The sequence below is a fragment of the Brassica napus genome, chromosome C6, assembly GCF_020379485.1.
Source record: "Brassica napus cultivar Da-Ae chromosome C6, Da-Ae, whole genome shotgun sequence".
NCBI classification, from domain to species: domain Eukaryota; kingdom Viridiplantae; phylum Streptophyta; class Magnoliopsida; order Brassicales; family Brassicaceae; genus Brassica; species Brassica napus.
In genome coordinates this window covers 34388758-34405011 of record NC_063449.1, presented here as the reverse complement: position 1 = coordinate 34405011, position 16254 = coordinate 34388758, and the positions used below count along the sequence as shown (strand labels likewise).

At 38.3% G+C, this 16254-nt stretch overlaps 3 protein-coding genes across 3 annotated transcripts; 1 reads left to right on the top strand and 2 right to left on the bottom strand.

Moving 5' to 3' along the window:
• Nucleotides 1–1187: 1187 nt before the first annotated feature.
• On the bottom strand, nucleotides 1188–2350 carry LOC106406496 (peptidyl-prolyl cis-trans isomerase FKBP17-3, chloroplastic-like). Its single transcript, XM_048760038.1, has 3 exons — nucleotides 1962–2350; nucleotides 1731–1775; nucleotides 1188–1644 (listed from the first exon to the last, which is right to left on the bottom strand). The coding sequence occupies exons 1-3, from the start codon at nucleotides 2258–2260 to the stop codon at nucleotides 1287–1289; spliced, it is 702 nt and encodes a 233-aa protein (XP_048615995.1). The 5' UTR covers nucleotides 2261–2350; the 3' UTR covers nucleotides 1188–1286.
• A 250-nt stretch (nucleotides 2351–2600) lies between these two features.
• LOC106406120 (mitogen-activated protein kinase 15) lies at nucleotides 2601–12242 on the top strand. The gene is made up of 11 exons (XM_048760037.1): nucleotides 2601–3554; nucleotides 3990–4398; nucleotides 4482–4609; nucleotides 4713–4772; nucleotides 10478–10627; nucleotides 10759–10914; nucleotides 11093–11230; nucleotides 11320–11393; nucleotides 11496–11597; nucleotides 11707–11929; nucleotides 12049–12242. The coding sequence occupies exons 1-11, from the start codon at nucleotides 3324–3326 to the stop codon at nucleotides 12109–12111; spliced, it is 1734 nt and encodes a 577-aa protein (XP_048615994.1). The 5' UTR covers nucleotides 2601–3323; the 3' UTR covers nucleotides 12112–12242.
• Nucleotides 12243–12613: 371 nt separating this feature from the next.
• On the bottom strand, nucleotides 12614–15857 carry LOC106406119 (alpha-dioxygenase 2-like). Its single transcript, XM_013846713.3, has 9 exons — nucleotides 15695–15857; nucleotides 15305–15565; nucleotides 14782–14931; nucleotides 14522–14652; nucleotides 14227–14440; nucleotides 13769–14142; nucleotides 13483–13685; nucleotides 13173–13416; nucleotides 12614–13079 (listed from the first exon to the last, which is right to left on the bottom strand). Exons 1-9 carry the CDS (start codon nucleotides 15785–15787, stop codon nucleotides 12854–12856), a joined length of 1896 nt encoding a protein of 631 aa, XP_013702167.2. The 5' UTR covers nucleotides 15788–15857; the 3' UTR covers nucleotides 12614–12853.
• Between the last annotated feature and the right edge of the window lie 397 nt (nucleotides 15858–16254).

Sequence of the window (16254 nt, the reverse complement as noted above, 5' to 3'; positions counted from 1 at the left end):
ACCCTCCAAAGCGGCGTCTATTAGTTAAAGATATATCAAACCGAGACACTTACCCTGTTTCTACACATGTTTGGATTGGATCTGGTCAATAACTCAACCTCTTTCATTTGACGCACTCAACAAAAAAGAGTGACAACGAATTGCCAGTCCGAGGCCCAACTCAAATAAAGATACACTTTAAATACATCTGAAACCCGAAATCCGAACCTAAAAATCCGATCCGTATCCGATCCGAAATGTAAAAAATACCTCAATGGATCTTGTAGGGTGTTACAAAACATATCCGAACCCGAAGTGTTATTAACCGAACCCGAACAGGTAACCCGAAAACCCAAAAAAATATCCGAAGAAACCGATCCGAATGTTCAAATTAATAAATAATATAAATATTTGAAACATAAATATATACTTCAAAAATATATATTTCAAATATTCAATTTTATATTTATTTGGATATAATATCTAACAATAAGTATTTAAAATTTAAATAAATACCTTAAATACTCCATTATATACAAAGAATCATATATTTCTTATGTTTTACTTTTAAATTTTAGATTCTACTTTGGATATATCCGAACTGATCCGATATAATCCGAACCGAATTATATATGGTTACTTCAGATATATCCGAACCGATCCGAAACCGAAGTGTTATATACGAATCCGATCCGTACTTGTAAATTTACTAGAATGGGACCTAGGAGGTGTTACAAAATAGAACCGTAATCCGAAAAGCCTGATCCGAACCCGAACGTCAAGGCCTATACACACCCATCACATACTGTAAAATATAAATCAAGCAGATTCTAAAAACAACCAGATGAAACATTCGCTTTATCCCCCAGAATAATTTAAATGCTTTATATATGGATCATCCGGCATCGAAAACATATGTATATATGAACCATCCAATTATGTATATATGAACCATCCAATTTCTATATTTAAGGAACATGAATAAAAAAAGGGGAAGAGCTGAGACTTACCTGCTCAAAATCTCAAGCGGCCTTAAGAATAAGGGAAATTGCATCTACTAGCTAAGAAAAAAAACAAAATTCACAATATGACTAAAATCTCATTTTCTCTCCCCGTTCTTTCTTCTTATCTCTCTCTACTCTCTCTCACAAATAACCCCAGAATAATAACAGCAAGTATAACGAAGAGATTCTCTTTGCACACAGAAAAAAAAATACATGTTCTTTGATTATTTAAGAGATTCTCTTTGCACACAGAAAAAAAAAATGTTGTGAAACTTTAATACACATTGTGAACTTCATGATCTCTCATACAATGGTTTGGAAACAATAGACTGTATCAACCTCGATGGTATAATCAAGTGTTGCAGATGGAGGGATCTGCAGACCCTGTCCGAATTCGACATTTTTATCTCCAAACCCTAAGGAAGGTGGAATGATCACTCTACGTTTACCTCCAGCCTTCATTGACCTCAGAACAAACTCCACCCCTTGGCATAGCCCCTTGCTATATGGTCTTGAATCCATTACCATCGCAAGTGACTTCTTGCTTCCAAAAGTGTCGACAAACACTTGTTCTGTTCCATGTACTTGTCCCTTTACATCAAACACAACCAAGTATCCTGAGCTTGGATTAGCTCCATTTCCAACTTGTAGATCATAGTACCTGACACAGTTCAAATTCTGTAGATGATTTCTTGTTGCTTTTTCAGTTGATGAAACATAATCAACATATGTTATGGGGAAATGTACCTTATGCCATTTAGTAAGACGATCTCTTCTTGCTTCTCTAAAACTCTGCAGAATCAAGAAATCAAAAAAGACATTTCAAGTCTATGATTCCAAAACTAATAGGCATTCAAGAAAAAGTAAACCCTAATTCCTTTCAAAGTATCTTTGCTTGAAGTGCAAGCATTCACTTAATGTTGTGTCTCTGTTCTTATTAGTAAGGTAAAATAAAATACTGTGATGTACAATTCGAACCTTATGTTATTGTCTTCCTGGAACACATCGAGTCGTGACTTCATCTGCTCGGAGACAGCTCCGAAAGCTAGAAACCCCGCCCAGGCAAATCCGACACCGATGCTGAACCGTCGCGTCACCGGAGAAGCAACCTTATCCGTCATCTGCTGCTGCTGCTGCAATGCGACTGATGCATGTGCCTGATTCTCCGTGAATGAGACGCTTAGAGGCTGAGATGGAAGGTTCTGTTTAGGATGTTGCGAAGAAGAGATAAGATGGTGGTTGGAAGGAGTCGTCGTCGCGGTGAAGAGAGTCGCCATTTTTCAGAGGATTTGTCAAAAACAACAACACATATATTTGTGACTTTTTTATAAGATATGTCTGAATAATAAAACAGTAACGTTATCTTGTTTGTGTGGTGCATGAAGACTGCAGTTTTCATGTCTAAAATATTTTTTTTGTCGACGAAATTACAATGATTTATCATTAAACAAATAGTTCCTTTTTTTCGTTCTCTATCATTTTTACAGTTTCAGTTTTATTTAAAAAAAGAGAGGAAATTACGCATGAACATAAACATCACTGCGCAAGCAACACAACGCAACACGAGAGACTGATCCTTCACCTTCTTCAGTCTATCAATCTACCATGTTTTTGCGTTTTTCAAAACTCTAAGCCTCTAACCACAAGCTGAACCAAAATTCAGAAGAAAAGGAAAACATGTACGTAGCTTTTCCTTCGAGATATGCAGTCAAAGAAAGATTCGGAAGCACCAAAACAAAAAAAAAATCACACCAAAAATCTTAATTAAAGCTATCTTTAAATTCAAATGTATATTTAGTTAAAAAATTATAGCAAAATGTTTTACTTTTTTCATTCTTTTTAAACAAATTTTTATTATAATATCTAAATATCTAAAATATAACTAGATTAGCGGTATTCTAAATAGACAAATTGACAGTATTTATTATTAGCGTATAGCCTTTGTAATAAGCCCAGTTACATGTTAATTGTTATAGTAAGGTGAACGCTCAAAGCTAAACCGTGCCACAATCAGGATACCGGTTGAACTAACCCTGCATGTAAACCAAAATCAAACCGATTTGGTCAAACAACTTATCTTGTCCGCCTTCTACCTCGTGCGCGCGTCTCTCTGTCAGTCAGTCAATTTGTCTCTTTTGCAGATCAAACTGGTAGTACAAGTATAGATAAATAAATTAAATAAATCAAACAAAAATGGAAAATTAAATAGTAAGAGAGAAGACGAAGAAGATGCTTTAAACTCCTCGAAAGAATCGGCGAATAATGTGGAACCATTGACGAAGAAACGCTTGGCTGAGAGTAAACTCGGAGAGTCTCTGATTATTATTAGCCTCTTGACCAATGGGTGGTGGTGGTAGCAATCTCGTTGACGGTCTTCTTCGTTGGCTTTTCTTCCAACGTCGTCCTTCTTCTTCCTCCAACACTCACGATCAGATTCACAATCCCGATAACTTAGTAGATAACGACGGTGATTCAAAGAACCCTAATGGTATTGAAGATCTCGATCCATCTAAGCTAAAACTAATCAAGGTTCCAAAACGAGATCATTCACCCATGGATGCTCAAAAGAAGGTAAATGAACAGTTATCCAAACCGAATCAGACCAAAACTTAATCTGATCCAAACCGTTTAAAAGAATACCTGAATGGGACCTGAGGGTTAGGTATTTTGGATATTGGTTATAATCTGAACGGAACCGAAAAAAATGTCCAGGTTTTTGTAGTTTTATACTTTTTTTGTTATTCTGAATACTTTTTTTTTTTGCCAAGGTATTCTGAATACTAATTTAAGTAGTTTTGTTAGTTTTTATAGGATTTTTGAATAATTTAGATTTTTTCGTTAGTTTTCAGTAGTTTTTTTTTATATATTTTGGGTGATTTGATTCATTGGTTAGAACCTGGAGGAACCAAAAATCCTAAAAATCTCTCCCGAACTTGAGCAGGATTCGCCCAGGCCTAGTTCGTGCTTTGGTGATAGTTTGAATCTGATTTGACATTGTATCTTCAGGCTATACCTAATGCGGACTTCTTCACTGAGTATGGAGAAGCAAACAGGTATCAGATCCAACAAGTAGTTGGCAAAGGAAGCTATGGAGTTGTTGGTTCTGCTATTGACACCCACACCGGAGAAAGAGTTGCTATCAAGAAGATCAACGATGTCTTTGACCACATCTCTGACGCTACTAGGATCTTGAGGGAGATCAAGTTGCTGCGCTTGCTTCTTCACCCTGACGTTGTGCAGATTAAACACATCATGCTCCCTCCTTCAAGAAGAGAGTTTCGTGATGTTTACGTAGTTTTCGAGTTGATGGAATCTGATCTTCATCAGGTGATTAAGGCTAATGATGATCTGACTCCTGAGCATCATCGGTTTTTCTTGTACCAGCTTCTACGTGGTTTGAAGTATGTTCATGCTGGTTAGTTTCCGGTTTTTACACTCTCCTCACCACTGATGTTGTCTTGATAAGATGATTTTAACAACTACGACTCTGTTTCGCAGCGAATGTGTTTCATAGGGATTTGAAACCAAAGAACATTCTAGCTAATGCTGATTGCAAGTTGAAGATCTGTGACTTTGGGCTTGCTCGTGTATCTTTTGATGACGCACCGTCTGCTATCTTTTGGACAGTGAGTCATCTATCACAATGTTTGTTTTTGTAAGACTTATGTTGGATAAGGTATCATTCCCTTCTAGTGCTTATGCACTCAGACTTACTATCTGTTGTTATAGGATTATGTAGCTACTCGGTGGTATCGTGCCCCTGAACTATGTGGATCTTTCTTCTCCAAAGTAAGCTTATAACTATTTTCTCCATTTCAAGTTACTGATGTACGCATGCATTTACTACTAGTGTGTTTCTTTTCTTCATCAAGGTTGAGTTTTAGGTCTACACTTTTTGTAAATAATGTCAACAGTTATTTGAAAACGAATTTTCTCTCAGATATCCTTTCTTGTATTAGAGCACTCTTCTTCTTCTTCTTCTAAGATAATGGGTTTCATATTTCTTCTTTTCTGCCTCTTATCTTAGAATATAATGTATGCCTTTTGAGTCCTTTTTGGTAGAATGGCTTCTTCGTGTTCACTATCTACATGCATGCATGATAAGACTTGATTAGAGATATCATGCTAACTCTACTTTTGCTAAATCCAGTATACCCCTGCGATTGATATTTGGAGCGTCGGTTGTGTTAGGAAATACGCGGTCAAATTTTGCGGTAAACCAGAATTTGTGGGAGCGGGAAAAAAAAAAAGAGCACACACACAAAATTGTTAACGGAGTTCGGCCAATGTTGCCTACGTCTCCGGACCTGCTACAGATCTTTTATTATCAACCAAGGAAATTTTACAAGCTCACAACTCACACTCCGATCCCAAATACACTCAGAAATTACTCGTAATTTCTTAAAGAAGTTTTTTTGTGAAAAAAAAAATTGTTTTTTTTTTTTTTTTTTCTTCTTCTTCTCTTCTTTCGTTCTCTCTGTTTTCTTTCTTGTTTTTGGGATGATCTTCTTCTTCTCCTTGTGTGGTTATTTATAGGAGATTATGGGGAGTTGGTGAAACTTCTTGTTGCACCTACCAAAAGAACACAAAAGAAATGTGTTGTTGAATTAATCAACAAACACCTTCTTGATACAACTTATTGTTGTACCTACCATTCAAAAACGTGTTTCTTTACAATCTCCCACTTGAAGACTGATTCCAATCTGTCTTCACACCATGATCAATGTAGCAGGTCTTCCCAGCTTGTTACTCCAACAAGCCTACTGAGGTTGCACACAACCTCAGCTTGTCATACGGCACGACCTTCGTCAACATGTCTGCCGGATTCTTGCTTCCTGGGATTTTCTCAAGCACCAACATTTCGTCTTCCAACGCGGATCTGATGAAATGATACCGACGATGTATGTGCTTCGTCCGAGCATGGTAAACCGGATTCTTTGCCAAATCGATAGCACTCTTACTATCACAGTACAACACACTTTTCTCTTGGCCATGGCCTAGCTCCTCTAGAAAAGACTGTAGCCATATCATCTCTTTTGTTGCCTCTGTTACCGCAACATACTCAGCTTCACAGCTTGATAGAGATACAATTTTCTGCAACTTTGAAACCCAACAAATTGCAGTACCGCCAAAGGTGTAGACATACCCGGATGTGCTTTTCGTGCTGTCAATGTCACCTCCATTGTCAGCATCAACATATCCCTGCAATCCCGTCTTAGACTTCGTGAAACGTAACGATAAACTTGGATTTCCTTTTAGATATCTGAAAATCCACTTAACGGCTTCCCAATGTTCCTTCCCTGGATTGCTCATAAATCTGCTAACGACTCCCACTGCATGTGCAATGTCTGGCCTTGTACATATCATCGCGTACATCAGGCTTCCTATAGCAGAAGCATATGGAACTTTATCCATACATGCCATCTCGTCTTCCGTCTTTGGAGACTGTTCTCTGGATAACCGAAAGTGACTTGCCAGGGGAGTACTAACTGGCTTCGCGTCATCCATGTTAAACCTCTTGAGGACTTTCTTCACATACTCCTCTTGTGATAGCTTAAGACCTTCCTTGCTTCTACTGATTCTCATCCCTAGAATCTGTCTTGCTTCTCCAAGGTCTTTCATCGCAAACTCTTCTGAGAGTTTCGTCTTCAAGCTATTGATCTCGTGCAAGTCTGCTCCTACTATCAGCATGTCATCGACATATAGGAGCAATATCAAGTAGGACTCTTCAAGCGTCTTGAAGTAACAACAGTGGTCAGCTTCACACCTCAAGAAACCAACACCTTTAATAAAGCTGTCGAACCGTTTATACCACTGTCTTGGAGCTTGTTTTAAGCCGTACAAACTCCTTTTTAGCTTGCAAACAAGGCTTTCCTTCCCTTTGATCTCAAAGCCTTCGGGTTGCTTCATATAAATTTCCTCATCCAAATCACCGTGAAGAAATGCCGTCTTCACATCCATCTGTTGAAGATGCAGATCTTCTTGTGCTACCAGCCCAAGAACCGTTCTGATGGTCACCATCTTGACTACAGGAGAGAAGATTTCAGTGTAGTCAACGCCTTCTTTTTGTTGGAATCCCTTCACAACAAGCCTCGCTTTATAGCGCTTACTTCCATCAGGTTCTTCTTTTATTCGGTAGACCCACTTGTTATGCAATGCCTTTTTCTCCTTAGGCAAATCTGCTAACTCCCACGTGTGATTGGATAACAACGAGTCCATCTCGTCGTTCATTGCAAGCTCCCACTTGATCGACTCATCAACTTGCATAGCTTCCTCATAACATTCAGGCTCGCCTCTGTCTGTGAGCAGAATGTAGTTGAGCGATGGAGAGAATTTTACTGGCTTTCTGATGATTCTGCTTGACCGTCGTAACTCCGTGACTGGTGTATATGGGACCACTTCTGAATCATCACTTTCTTCAGCCTCACCACTCTCGTCTTGAGAGATTTCTTCTTCTGCTGTTGCGGTATCCTGTGGCAACTCCGGTGTCAGGATATCTTCTAAGTCAACAGCTCCAGGCTCTTTCTTTTCCGAGCCTTCTCTTAGCTTATCCTTGTACAACGCTTCTTCGTTGAACACAACATTTTTGCTGCGGATGATCTTCCGATTTTCGTCATCCCAAAACCGGTAACCAAACTCCGTGTCACCATAACCGATGAAGTAACACTTTTTAGACTTCGAGTCAAGTTTACTTCTTGCAGCATCATCAATGTGAACATAAGCTAAGCAACCAAACACCTTTAGATAAGAAAGGTTTACTTTCTTTCCGCTCCAAACTTCTTCAGGGATCTTAAATCCCAACGGCACAGACGGTCCTCTGTTGATTAAGTAGGCTGCAGTACTGATTGCATCTGCCCAAAACGTCTTTGGTAATCCACAGTGCAATCTCATGCTCCTTGCACGCTCGTTCAAGGTTCGGTTCATCCTTTCTGCTATTCCATTCTGTTGAGGCGTTCCAGGAATAGTCTTCTCCATCTTGATCCCGTTATCAGCGCAGTATCTCGTGAACTCGCAGCTGATATACTCACCACCATTATCAGACCTTAGGCACTTCAACTTGAGATTCGTCTCAACCTCAACCATGGTTTTCCATCTCTTGAAAACCGAGAACACTTCATATTTGTTCTTCATGAAGTAGACCCACACTTTTCTTGTGGAGTCGTCGATAAAGGTCACATAGTAGTACGAACCTCCCAGCGATGCAACAGGAGCGGGTCCCCACACGTCAGTGTGCACCAGCTCTAACTTCTCAGATTTTGGCTCTCTTCCTCCTTTAGAGAAACTAACTCGTTTCTGTTTTCCAAGGATGCAACTTTCACACATCTGATGATCCACCGTCTTCAGATCCGGAAGAGCGCCATTTTCTACCATGAGTTTCATCCCTTTCTCACTCATGTGCCCCAATCTACAATGCCACAACTTGGTCTGTTTGACATCCTCAACAACAGCAACAGTGTCTTCATAGCTCGTCGTCATATAAAGAGTACCTCTTTTATGACCTCTAGCAACCACCATGGAACCTTTTCTGACTCTCCAGGCTCCACCACCAAAATTAACATCGTGCCCCGTATCATCAAGTTGACCTACTGAGATCAGATTTCGCATCAACTTTGGCACATGTCTGACCTTCGTAATCTTCCACACACGTCCGTCTGACATCTTCAGGTTGATATCTCCAATACCAACTATGTCCAAAGGTAATCCATCAGCAAGATATACCTTTCCGTAATTTCCCGCAATATAATTTTCCATGATGTTATGGTGCGGTGTGGTGTGGAATGACGCTCCTGAGTCAAGAACCCATGAATCGACTGGGCTATCAACATAGGAGATTGACGCTTTGGTGTTATTTCCAGCTGCATCACGAGCTTCACTTTTCCTCGGAGAATCAACAGACACTACCAATGCATCAGCGATTTCACGTGTCACTGCATTGGCTCCGCCTCTAGTGTTGTCTTCCTCCTTCGGTGGTGCTCGACAATTCTTCTTGATGTGACCTGTCTTTCCACAATTCCAGCACTCTGCAGGCTGTCGGAATTTAGACTGACCCCGTCCATTCCTTGACTTCGATCTGCCATTACTTCGGTTATTTCTATCTGGGTTTCTCCCTCTGTTTTCCACGTTGAAAGCAGAGCTCGTTGATGCCTCCCCAGAGTCTATCCTTCGAACTTCCTCAGCAAGGATACGATCTCTAACATCATTGAATTTGAGCTTTTGAGTACCCACAGAGTTACTAACCGCTGCCCTCATTGGCTCCCAACTATTTGGCAGAGATGCCAACAAAATCAGTGCTCGCACTTCATCTTCAAACTCGATTTCAACTGATGACAGTTGGTTGACAATCGTGTTGAACTCGTTCACATGTGCGGCAACCAGGCCACCTTCTTCCATCTTCAAATGAAAGAGTTTCTTCATGAGAAACACCTTATTGTTTGCCGAAGGTTTCTCATACATATCAGAGAGAACTTTCATGAGCCCTTCCGTGGTCTTCTCCTTCGCAACGTTGTGAGCAACGTTTTTCGACAGTGTTAACCTTATAACACCCAGAACTTGTCTGTCAAGGAGCTCCCACTCATCATGATCCATCTTCTCAGGCTTCTTGCTCAGCGGTTGATGAAGCTTCTTTCCGTACAGATAATCTTCAATTTGCATTCTCCAAAATGCATAATCTGTACCGTCAAATTTCCCGATACTGTGCGCCAAACCGTCTTCGCCTCCCATCGTTTCTGGAACCACCGTGTATTAGAACACTTTCGTCGACAAACCGATGTTACCGACAAAATTCACTATTCACGAAGTACTGTTCACGTGAATAGTAACCCCGCAAAAAATTTGACCGATCACCGTAACTCAGGCTCTGATACCAGTTGTTAGGAAATACGCGGTCAAATTTTGCGGTAAACCAGAATTTGTGGGAGCGGGAAAAAAAAAAAGAGCACACACACAAAATTGTTAACGGAGTTCGGCCAATGTTGCCTACGTCTCCGGACCTGCTACAGATCTTTTATTATCAACCAAGGAAATTTTACAAGCTCACAACTCACACTCCGATCCCAAATACACTCAGAAATTACTCGTAATTTCTTAAAGAAGTTTTTTTGTGAAAAAAAAAATTGTTTTTTTTTTTTTTTTTTTTTCTTCTTCTTCTCTTCTTTCGTTCTCTCTGTTTTCTTTCTTGTTTTTGGGATGATCTTCTTCTTCTCCTTGTGTGGTTATTTATAGGAGATTATGGGGAGTTGGTGAAACTTCTTGTTGCACCTACCAAAAGAACACAAAAGAAATGTGTTGTTGAATTAATCAACAAGCACTCTTCTTCTTCTTCTTCTAAGATAATGGGTTTCATATTTCTTCTTTTCTGCCTCTTATCTTAGAATATAATGTATGCCTTTTGAGTCCTTTTTGGTAGAATGGCTTCTTCGTGTTCACTATCTACATGCATGCATGATAAGACTTGATTAGAGATATCATGCTAACTCTACTTTTGCTAAATCCAGTATACCCCTGCGATTGATATTTGGAGCGTCGGTTGCATATTCGCTGAAATGCTTTTAGGGAAGCCGTTGTTTCCTGGGAAAAATGTAGTTCACCAACTGGATATTATGACCGATTTTCTTGGCACTCCACCTCCAGAAGCAATATCCAAGGTCAGTTATACTATGAAAGTAATATTCATTTTCATTGGTTGAAAAACTATTTGATCAGACATATATTTTCATATATATAAGTAATCTTGATTTGCATTATAAATGAATAATGTTCTCTTTCATCTTGACAGATCAGAAATGATAAGGCGAGGAGATATATTGGCAACATGAGGAAGAAACAGCCAGTCCCATTCTCTAAAAAATTCCCTAAAGCTGATCCTTCTGCTCTCCGCCTGTTGCAACGTCTGATTGCCTTTGATCCAAAAGATCGTCCATCCGCCGAAGAAGTAAGCTGTAAGCAAATAGTATTTCCTACATGAGATTGATGAATTGTTTTAATAACCGTTTAAATGTGACTGTTGTACCGGAAAATTGATGTAGAAACTAGAAGATGTGAAATTTCTAAGAAAAAAATGAAATTCTATGTTCACTTTTTATGATATCTCATTTTGCTTGTATTTGCAGGCACTGGCTGATCCATATTTTAATGGTGTTTCAAGTTCAGAGAGGGAACCATCGACACAGCCGATCTCAAAGCTTGAATTTGAGTTTGAGAGAAAGAAGTTAACAAAAGATGATGTCAGAGAGTTAATCTACAGAGAGGTTTTGAGCTTTCTACATTCTCTTCTTTGGTTTTGATTCTCTCCTCTAAATGGTGCTAATGGATTATTTTTATCTGGGGAAAAACATAGATACTGGAGTATCATCCTCAGATGCAGGAGGAATACCTTCGTGGTGGCAATGACCTCAGCTTCATGTACCCCAGGTTAGACAATTGATCCTTAAATTAAATGACTAAAATTATATATCATTTTGAAACTAATATGAAAGAGAACATCATGCTAAGAATATTCATTTGACGGTACAGTGGGGTAGATAGATTTAGGAGGCAGTTTGCTCATCTTGAAGAAAATCAAGGTCAGGGTGGAAGAAGTACCGCGCTTCAGAGACAGCATGCTTCTTTACCAAGGTACAAATAGACCAAAAAATTTACAAACTATTGTTTGCGCATCAACTAGTCTTTTCACTATATAACAAAACCAACCAGCATTATTGATGTGCTTGCATTGCATTTTCAGAGAAAGAGTTCCTGCACCAAAAAATGAGACAGATGAAGAAAGGAGCAACGTTATTGAGAGAAGAATATCAGCTGTTGTAGCATCAACCCTAGACAGTCCCAAAGCTTCACAACAACCTGAAGGTACAGATAATGGAGGAGGATACAGTGCACGTAACCTGATGAAAAGCGCTAGTATCAGTGGTTCTAAATGTATAGGTGTCCAATCTAAAACCAACATTGAGGTATATAAAAGGAAAACTTCATTTCTGTAGATGAAAAGATTTTGTAGGTTAGTCACTGAAAAATTTGTAAACACTCTTCTTGTGCGATAAATGTAAAGCGTTGTTGTGTTATATTGCAGGACGCCATAGCAGAGGAACAAGATGAGATAGTTGAGAAAGTTGCATCTCTACACAATACTTAGTTTTTTTATCTATATTTGTTCTTATACAGAGTTGTAGAAGCAAACCTGCGGTTTCTCACTCTCAGAATTTGAGTTTGAATGTTGTAGCATTATAATAATATTTAATAAATTTAGTTATCTTTTTTAGATTATTGTTCCATTAATAATTTTAAGAATATACACTAATGGTTTGACAATGGATAATTCTATCAAAACCCTATATTGGACAGTTCCACATCCACACAACACCTAACAATTCTACATTCATCACATTACATCTACTACACTGAATCGTCTTAAAAAGATTTTTGCCTAATTTTTTTTTTTTTTTGCATTACATTGAACATCTCTTATAACCATGTCTTCATCAGTATAAATGATGAAAAATTGTACTCTCTGACATTCCAACAACAGAGCTCACTAAAACACATAATGAACTATTATTCAAACTACTAAATTAATGGCATCCATCTACATATTTATGGATGTATTTTTTTGGTAATATTTGAAAAAAAAACATTAATGGAATGAGAAAAAAGTTTAAAAATACTGTTGGAAATTGTAGTTGAGTTTTACAACGAGAAATAGGGGTAGATGTTTTTGTTAAGCGAACAGACTCATGAGTAGTAATGACTAAACCTCTTCTACTCTCATATGATTTATTCATATGTACGATCTTAATCCAAGTCACCCACCAAAAAGGATAGACCAAGGAACTAACCACGTGACACATACACACATGCACCACGAGACATATAACGGCTTATGGCGCGGACCGAAGGTACAAAGGAAGCCAATTGGTTGGGTCAGGATCTGAGCTCCAGACTGAGAAAGCGCTCGTACATCGCATCCACTTGTTCGTTAAACTAGGGAAGTGTCGGTCTATTACATCCTTTAAAGACTCTGTTGTATTAACCCACTCTAACCCTTCTTTAGTATACGTCTTCTCGTTGAAATTTGTCGTGAAAAAACGATCTGCTTCTAACCTCCTAATCATACGTTAATCAAACCAAATCAAGTCAAGTCAGTTTAGTTACTTGTTACGCAAGAAACTCCTCTGTTTTTAAAATTGATTATATAACCTGGAGGCAACGAGGAGGAAGATGAAGAAAGCAGTTTCGCTAATGGCGAATCCTTTGATCTTCTTCTCTGCATGTAGTCCCACGTTCAAGTCAAGCTTGTCGATATCGCCTTCGTACACTTCCTTTAAAACCTTGATAGCTTCTTCACTGTCTGTTAGATCTTCCCATTTGTTGATTGGACTCATCAGCAGATTCTTTCTGAACTCGTTGTATCGAGGAACTCCTCTCTCCCGATCTCTATAAACTGATAATCAAACCAGATCGATAAATATAGAAGAACAAGAGGAAGCATTCATTTGAGTTGACTTACTCTCCAAGGCAGCCATATCGATAAGGTTAGTTCTATCGTCTCCATTAATATCTTGAGCCACAAGGTTCCTCATCCAGTTAGGGTAATTCCACAATGTCAGTGCACCACAAGATTGGTGTCCCATTGAAACAAGCAACTGCTCAAAACCGATTCGCGAATCCTTTGTTCCTCCTTCTTTCCCAATCAGTTCAGTCATCGGTACCCTGTTAAAAACATCTTTATAGGTTAACAAAAACTGATTTTGGACCAGTCTAAACAGTGTACCAAAACATTCAAAGTGTCTTACTCTCGCTCTATTGCAGGGTTTGCTTTGTCTACACTCTCAGATCTAATATGTCGGAGGCTAAGTGTGTCTGGTAGAAGACAATGCATCCTGTAGACACTAACGAACTCTTCGGTTAGAGAGTAAGGAACTCCATGATCTCTAGGTTTCTTCATACCAACTAATCCACTAAGTATTGGACCAAATCTTGCTCCAATCGTGTCCTTCACTTTCTTCCCTAAGAATCCATACCAATTGATCCTCATTCCAGCTGTAAGTGTATCTGTCTTCAAGAGTTCTATTGTCCAATCAATTGTGTGAACCTTAGCGATAACCGCTGCTGTCACCAATCTAGCAGTCCTGTAGAGTTTCTCATCGTCAAAATCTGGATAACGTTCCTGAAAAAGAGAGTTAAAAGTTAAGCGTGATTCTGTATAAAACAGAGTTGGCTTGCAACACAAGAAAGACAAACCCTAACTTACTTTGAGCATTTCGCAAACAGAGTTGTGTTCTTTGACAAAGAGGGCTTGCAACAGAGAGAAACCTGACCAACTGTTTCTTATGTCACCGGAGATCGGAACACCTCTTTCGTCCCTCTCCAGTAAACCATCACCGGAGAGTTTTAGTTTCCCGTCCTTGAAAACCCTTACTCTTCTCATTCCAGCCTCATCATTTCCATAAACTACACTCCCGTCCCTATTTCAAAAGTATTCATAAGATCAAACTCCAATAATAATTAAACAACAACTAAGCACATATTTGAATGCAAATACGTACCACCAAGGAGTTCTAGTGTTGACAGCACCAGTTTTGTGGTGATCACCAGAGAGAACTTTCTTCGTTCTCAAGAACTTGAATGACTTCAATGGACATCCACCTGCTACTTCTTCTGGAGCTTCAAGCTCTATCTGTTCGAGGTTTTAAATTGGTGATTAGTATATAACCTTAAAATTTTCAAATGAAAAGAAATCTAGAGTTGAGGGATAAAATTGTAAAATGTTGAATATTTAAGTGGTTAGATTCAAAAGAATAAAAACCTGGTGGGTGTCTTCTAAATGATCAACCCAATCATGGATCATGAACTGAATCCAAGAACAAGCTATCACGTTGAATTGGTCCCCATTGTCTATGAATCTCTTTCTCGCCAACAACTTTGTAGCCACAACACTTGGATGTGGATCCAAAATCTGTAATGGTCAATAAGTTATATACACATATTGGTGATCATGCAAAAGAAATATTATATTTTTTGAGAAAAAGAAAATATTATATTACTAATCATGCAAAAACAAAAACACTTTTCTAACAAACAAAAACTTTATTCCAAAGAGATATACAAACTTAAAGCAAAAGAAAATCATACATCATTTCAACCACTAGTGAGTAGAGATAAGCAAAGAAGCGCGTCACAAGATTTGGTTCTACTGTTTCATTACGCTATAATCGATACAGCATATTTACAATTTGATCAAAACTACAAATACTTAACTTGTCTGAAACTAATTTGCATGTTATGTAATTGTGATTGTAAATACAAAGAGAGGAAAGAAAATGACTTACACCGTACTGAGAAGTACATAGAGGCATATTCCGGCCAATAAAGGTGCCTTGGCTACCGACAGAGTCATCGGAGGGATGGTTACACTTGCCATCAGCCGTACGATAAGAGAACTCATCGGTGTCGTAACCCTGGCCGTTGATACCACCGACGTGTACCAGATTGTAACGTTGATGTAAATGTCTTCGTATCCCCAAGTAAGCTACTCCTAATAACACTGGAAACCTATGCCATAACCCTAGCTTGTCCACTAAGTGCACAATCTATATTTAAAAAAAAAAATTGATTATAATAAAATACTTATCAAAAAATTATTGTTATTGATTTGATAGTTTTCCTACAAGATAAAGAATGATTGTAGATTATATTAATAATCTTAGAGACGTACTTACATAGAACAAAAAGGTATCAAAGAGAGACATCTTGGAAACAACATGATGAAGCTCAGGGTGAAGAAACCAGGAAGAAGATGGAGAGAAACCCATTTATTTTGTTTTTTTTTTTTTTGTGTTTGGATTATGTGTTTGCTTTATGCTTTAAATGATAGTCACACAATTGTAATGTATTTATATAGACCCACACGCATTCACATTTACATATGTAAGATGAATTTTGATTATTGTTCGTTTTCGTTTGGTACAATTTTAAATATTATATCATTTTCAATTTTAGAGAGAAGTTACAGACATAACTAATACTGGAAAAAAGACAACTAAACACCAGCTAATTATTGTTTTTGAATAAAATTTGATTATTGACATTTTTAATGAGTGGTCGTCGAGCATGGGTTGATTGGAGAGTGACTGGATGGAGATATTTAGTAAATATTTTTTCTAAACTAAATTCGACAATATTGGAATGATTTATACAAAAAGAAAATAGTATCTATAAATTAACTGCATCAAATCATGGTCAAACTTTTGATATTCATTTTCGTAGAGAAATAAATCGC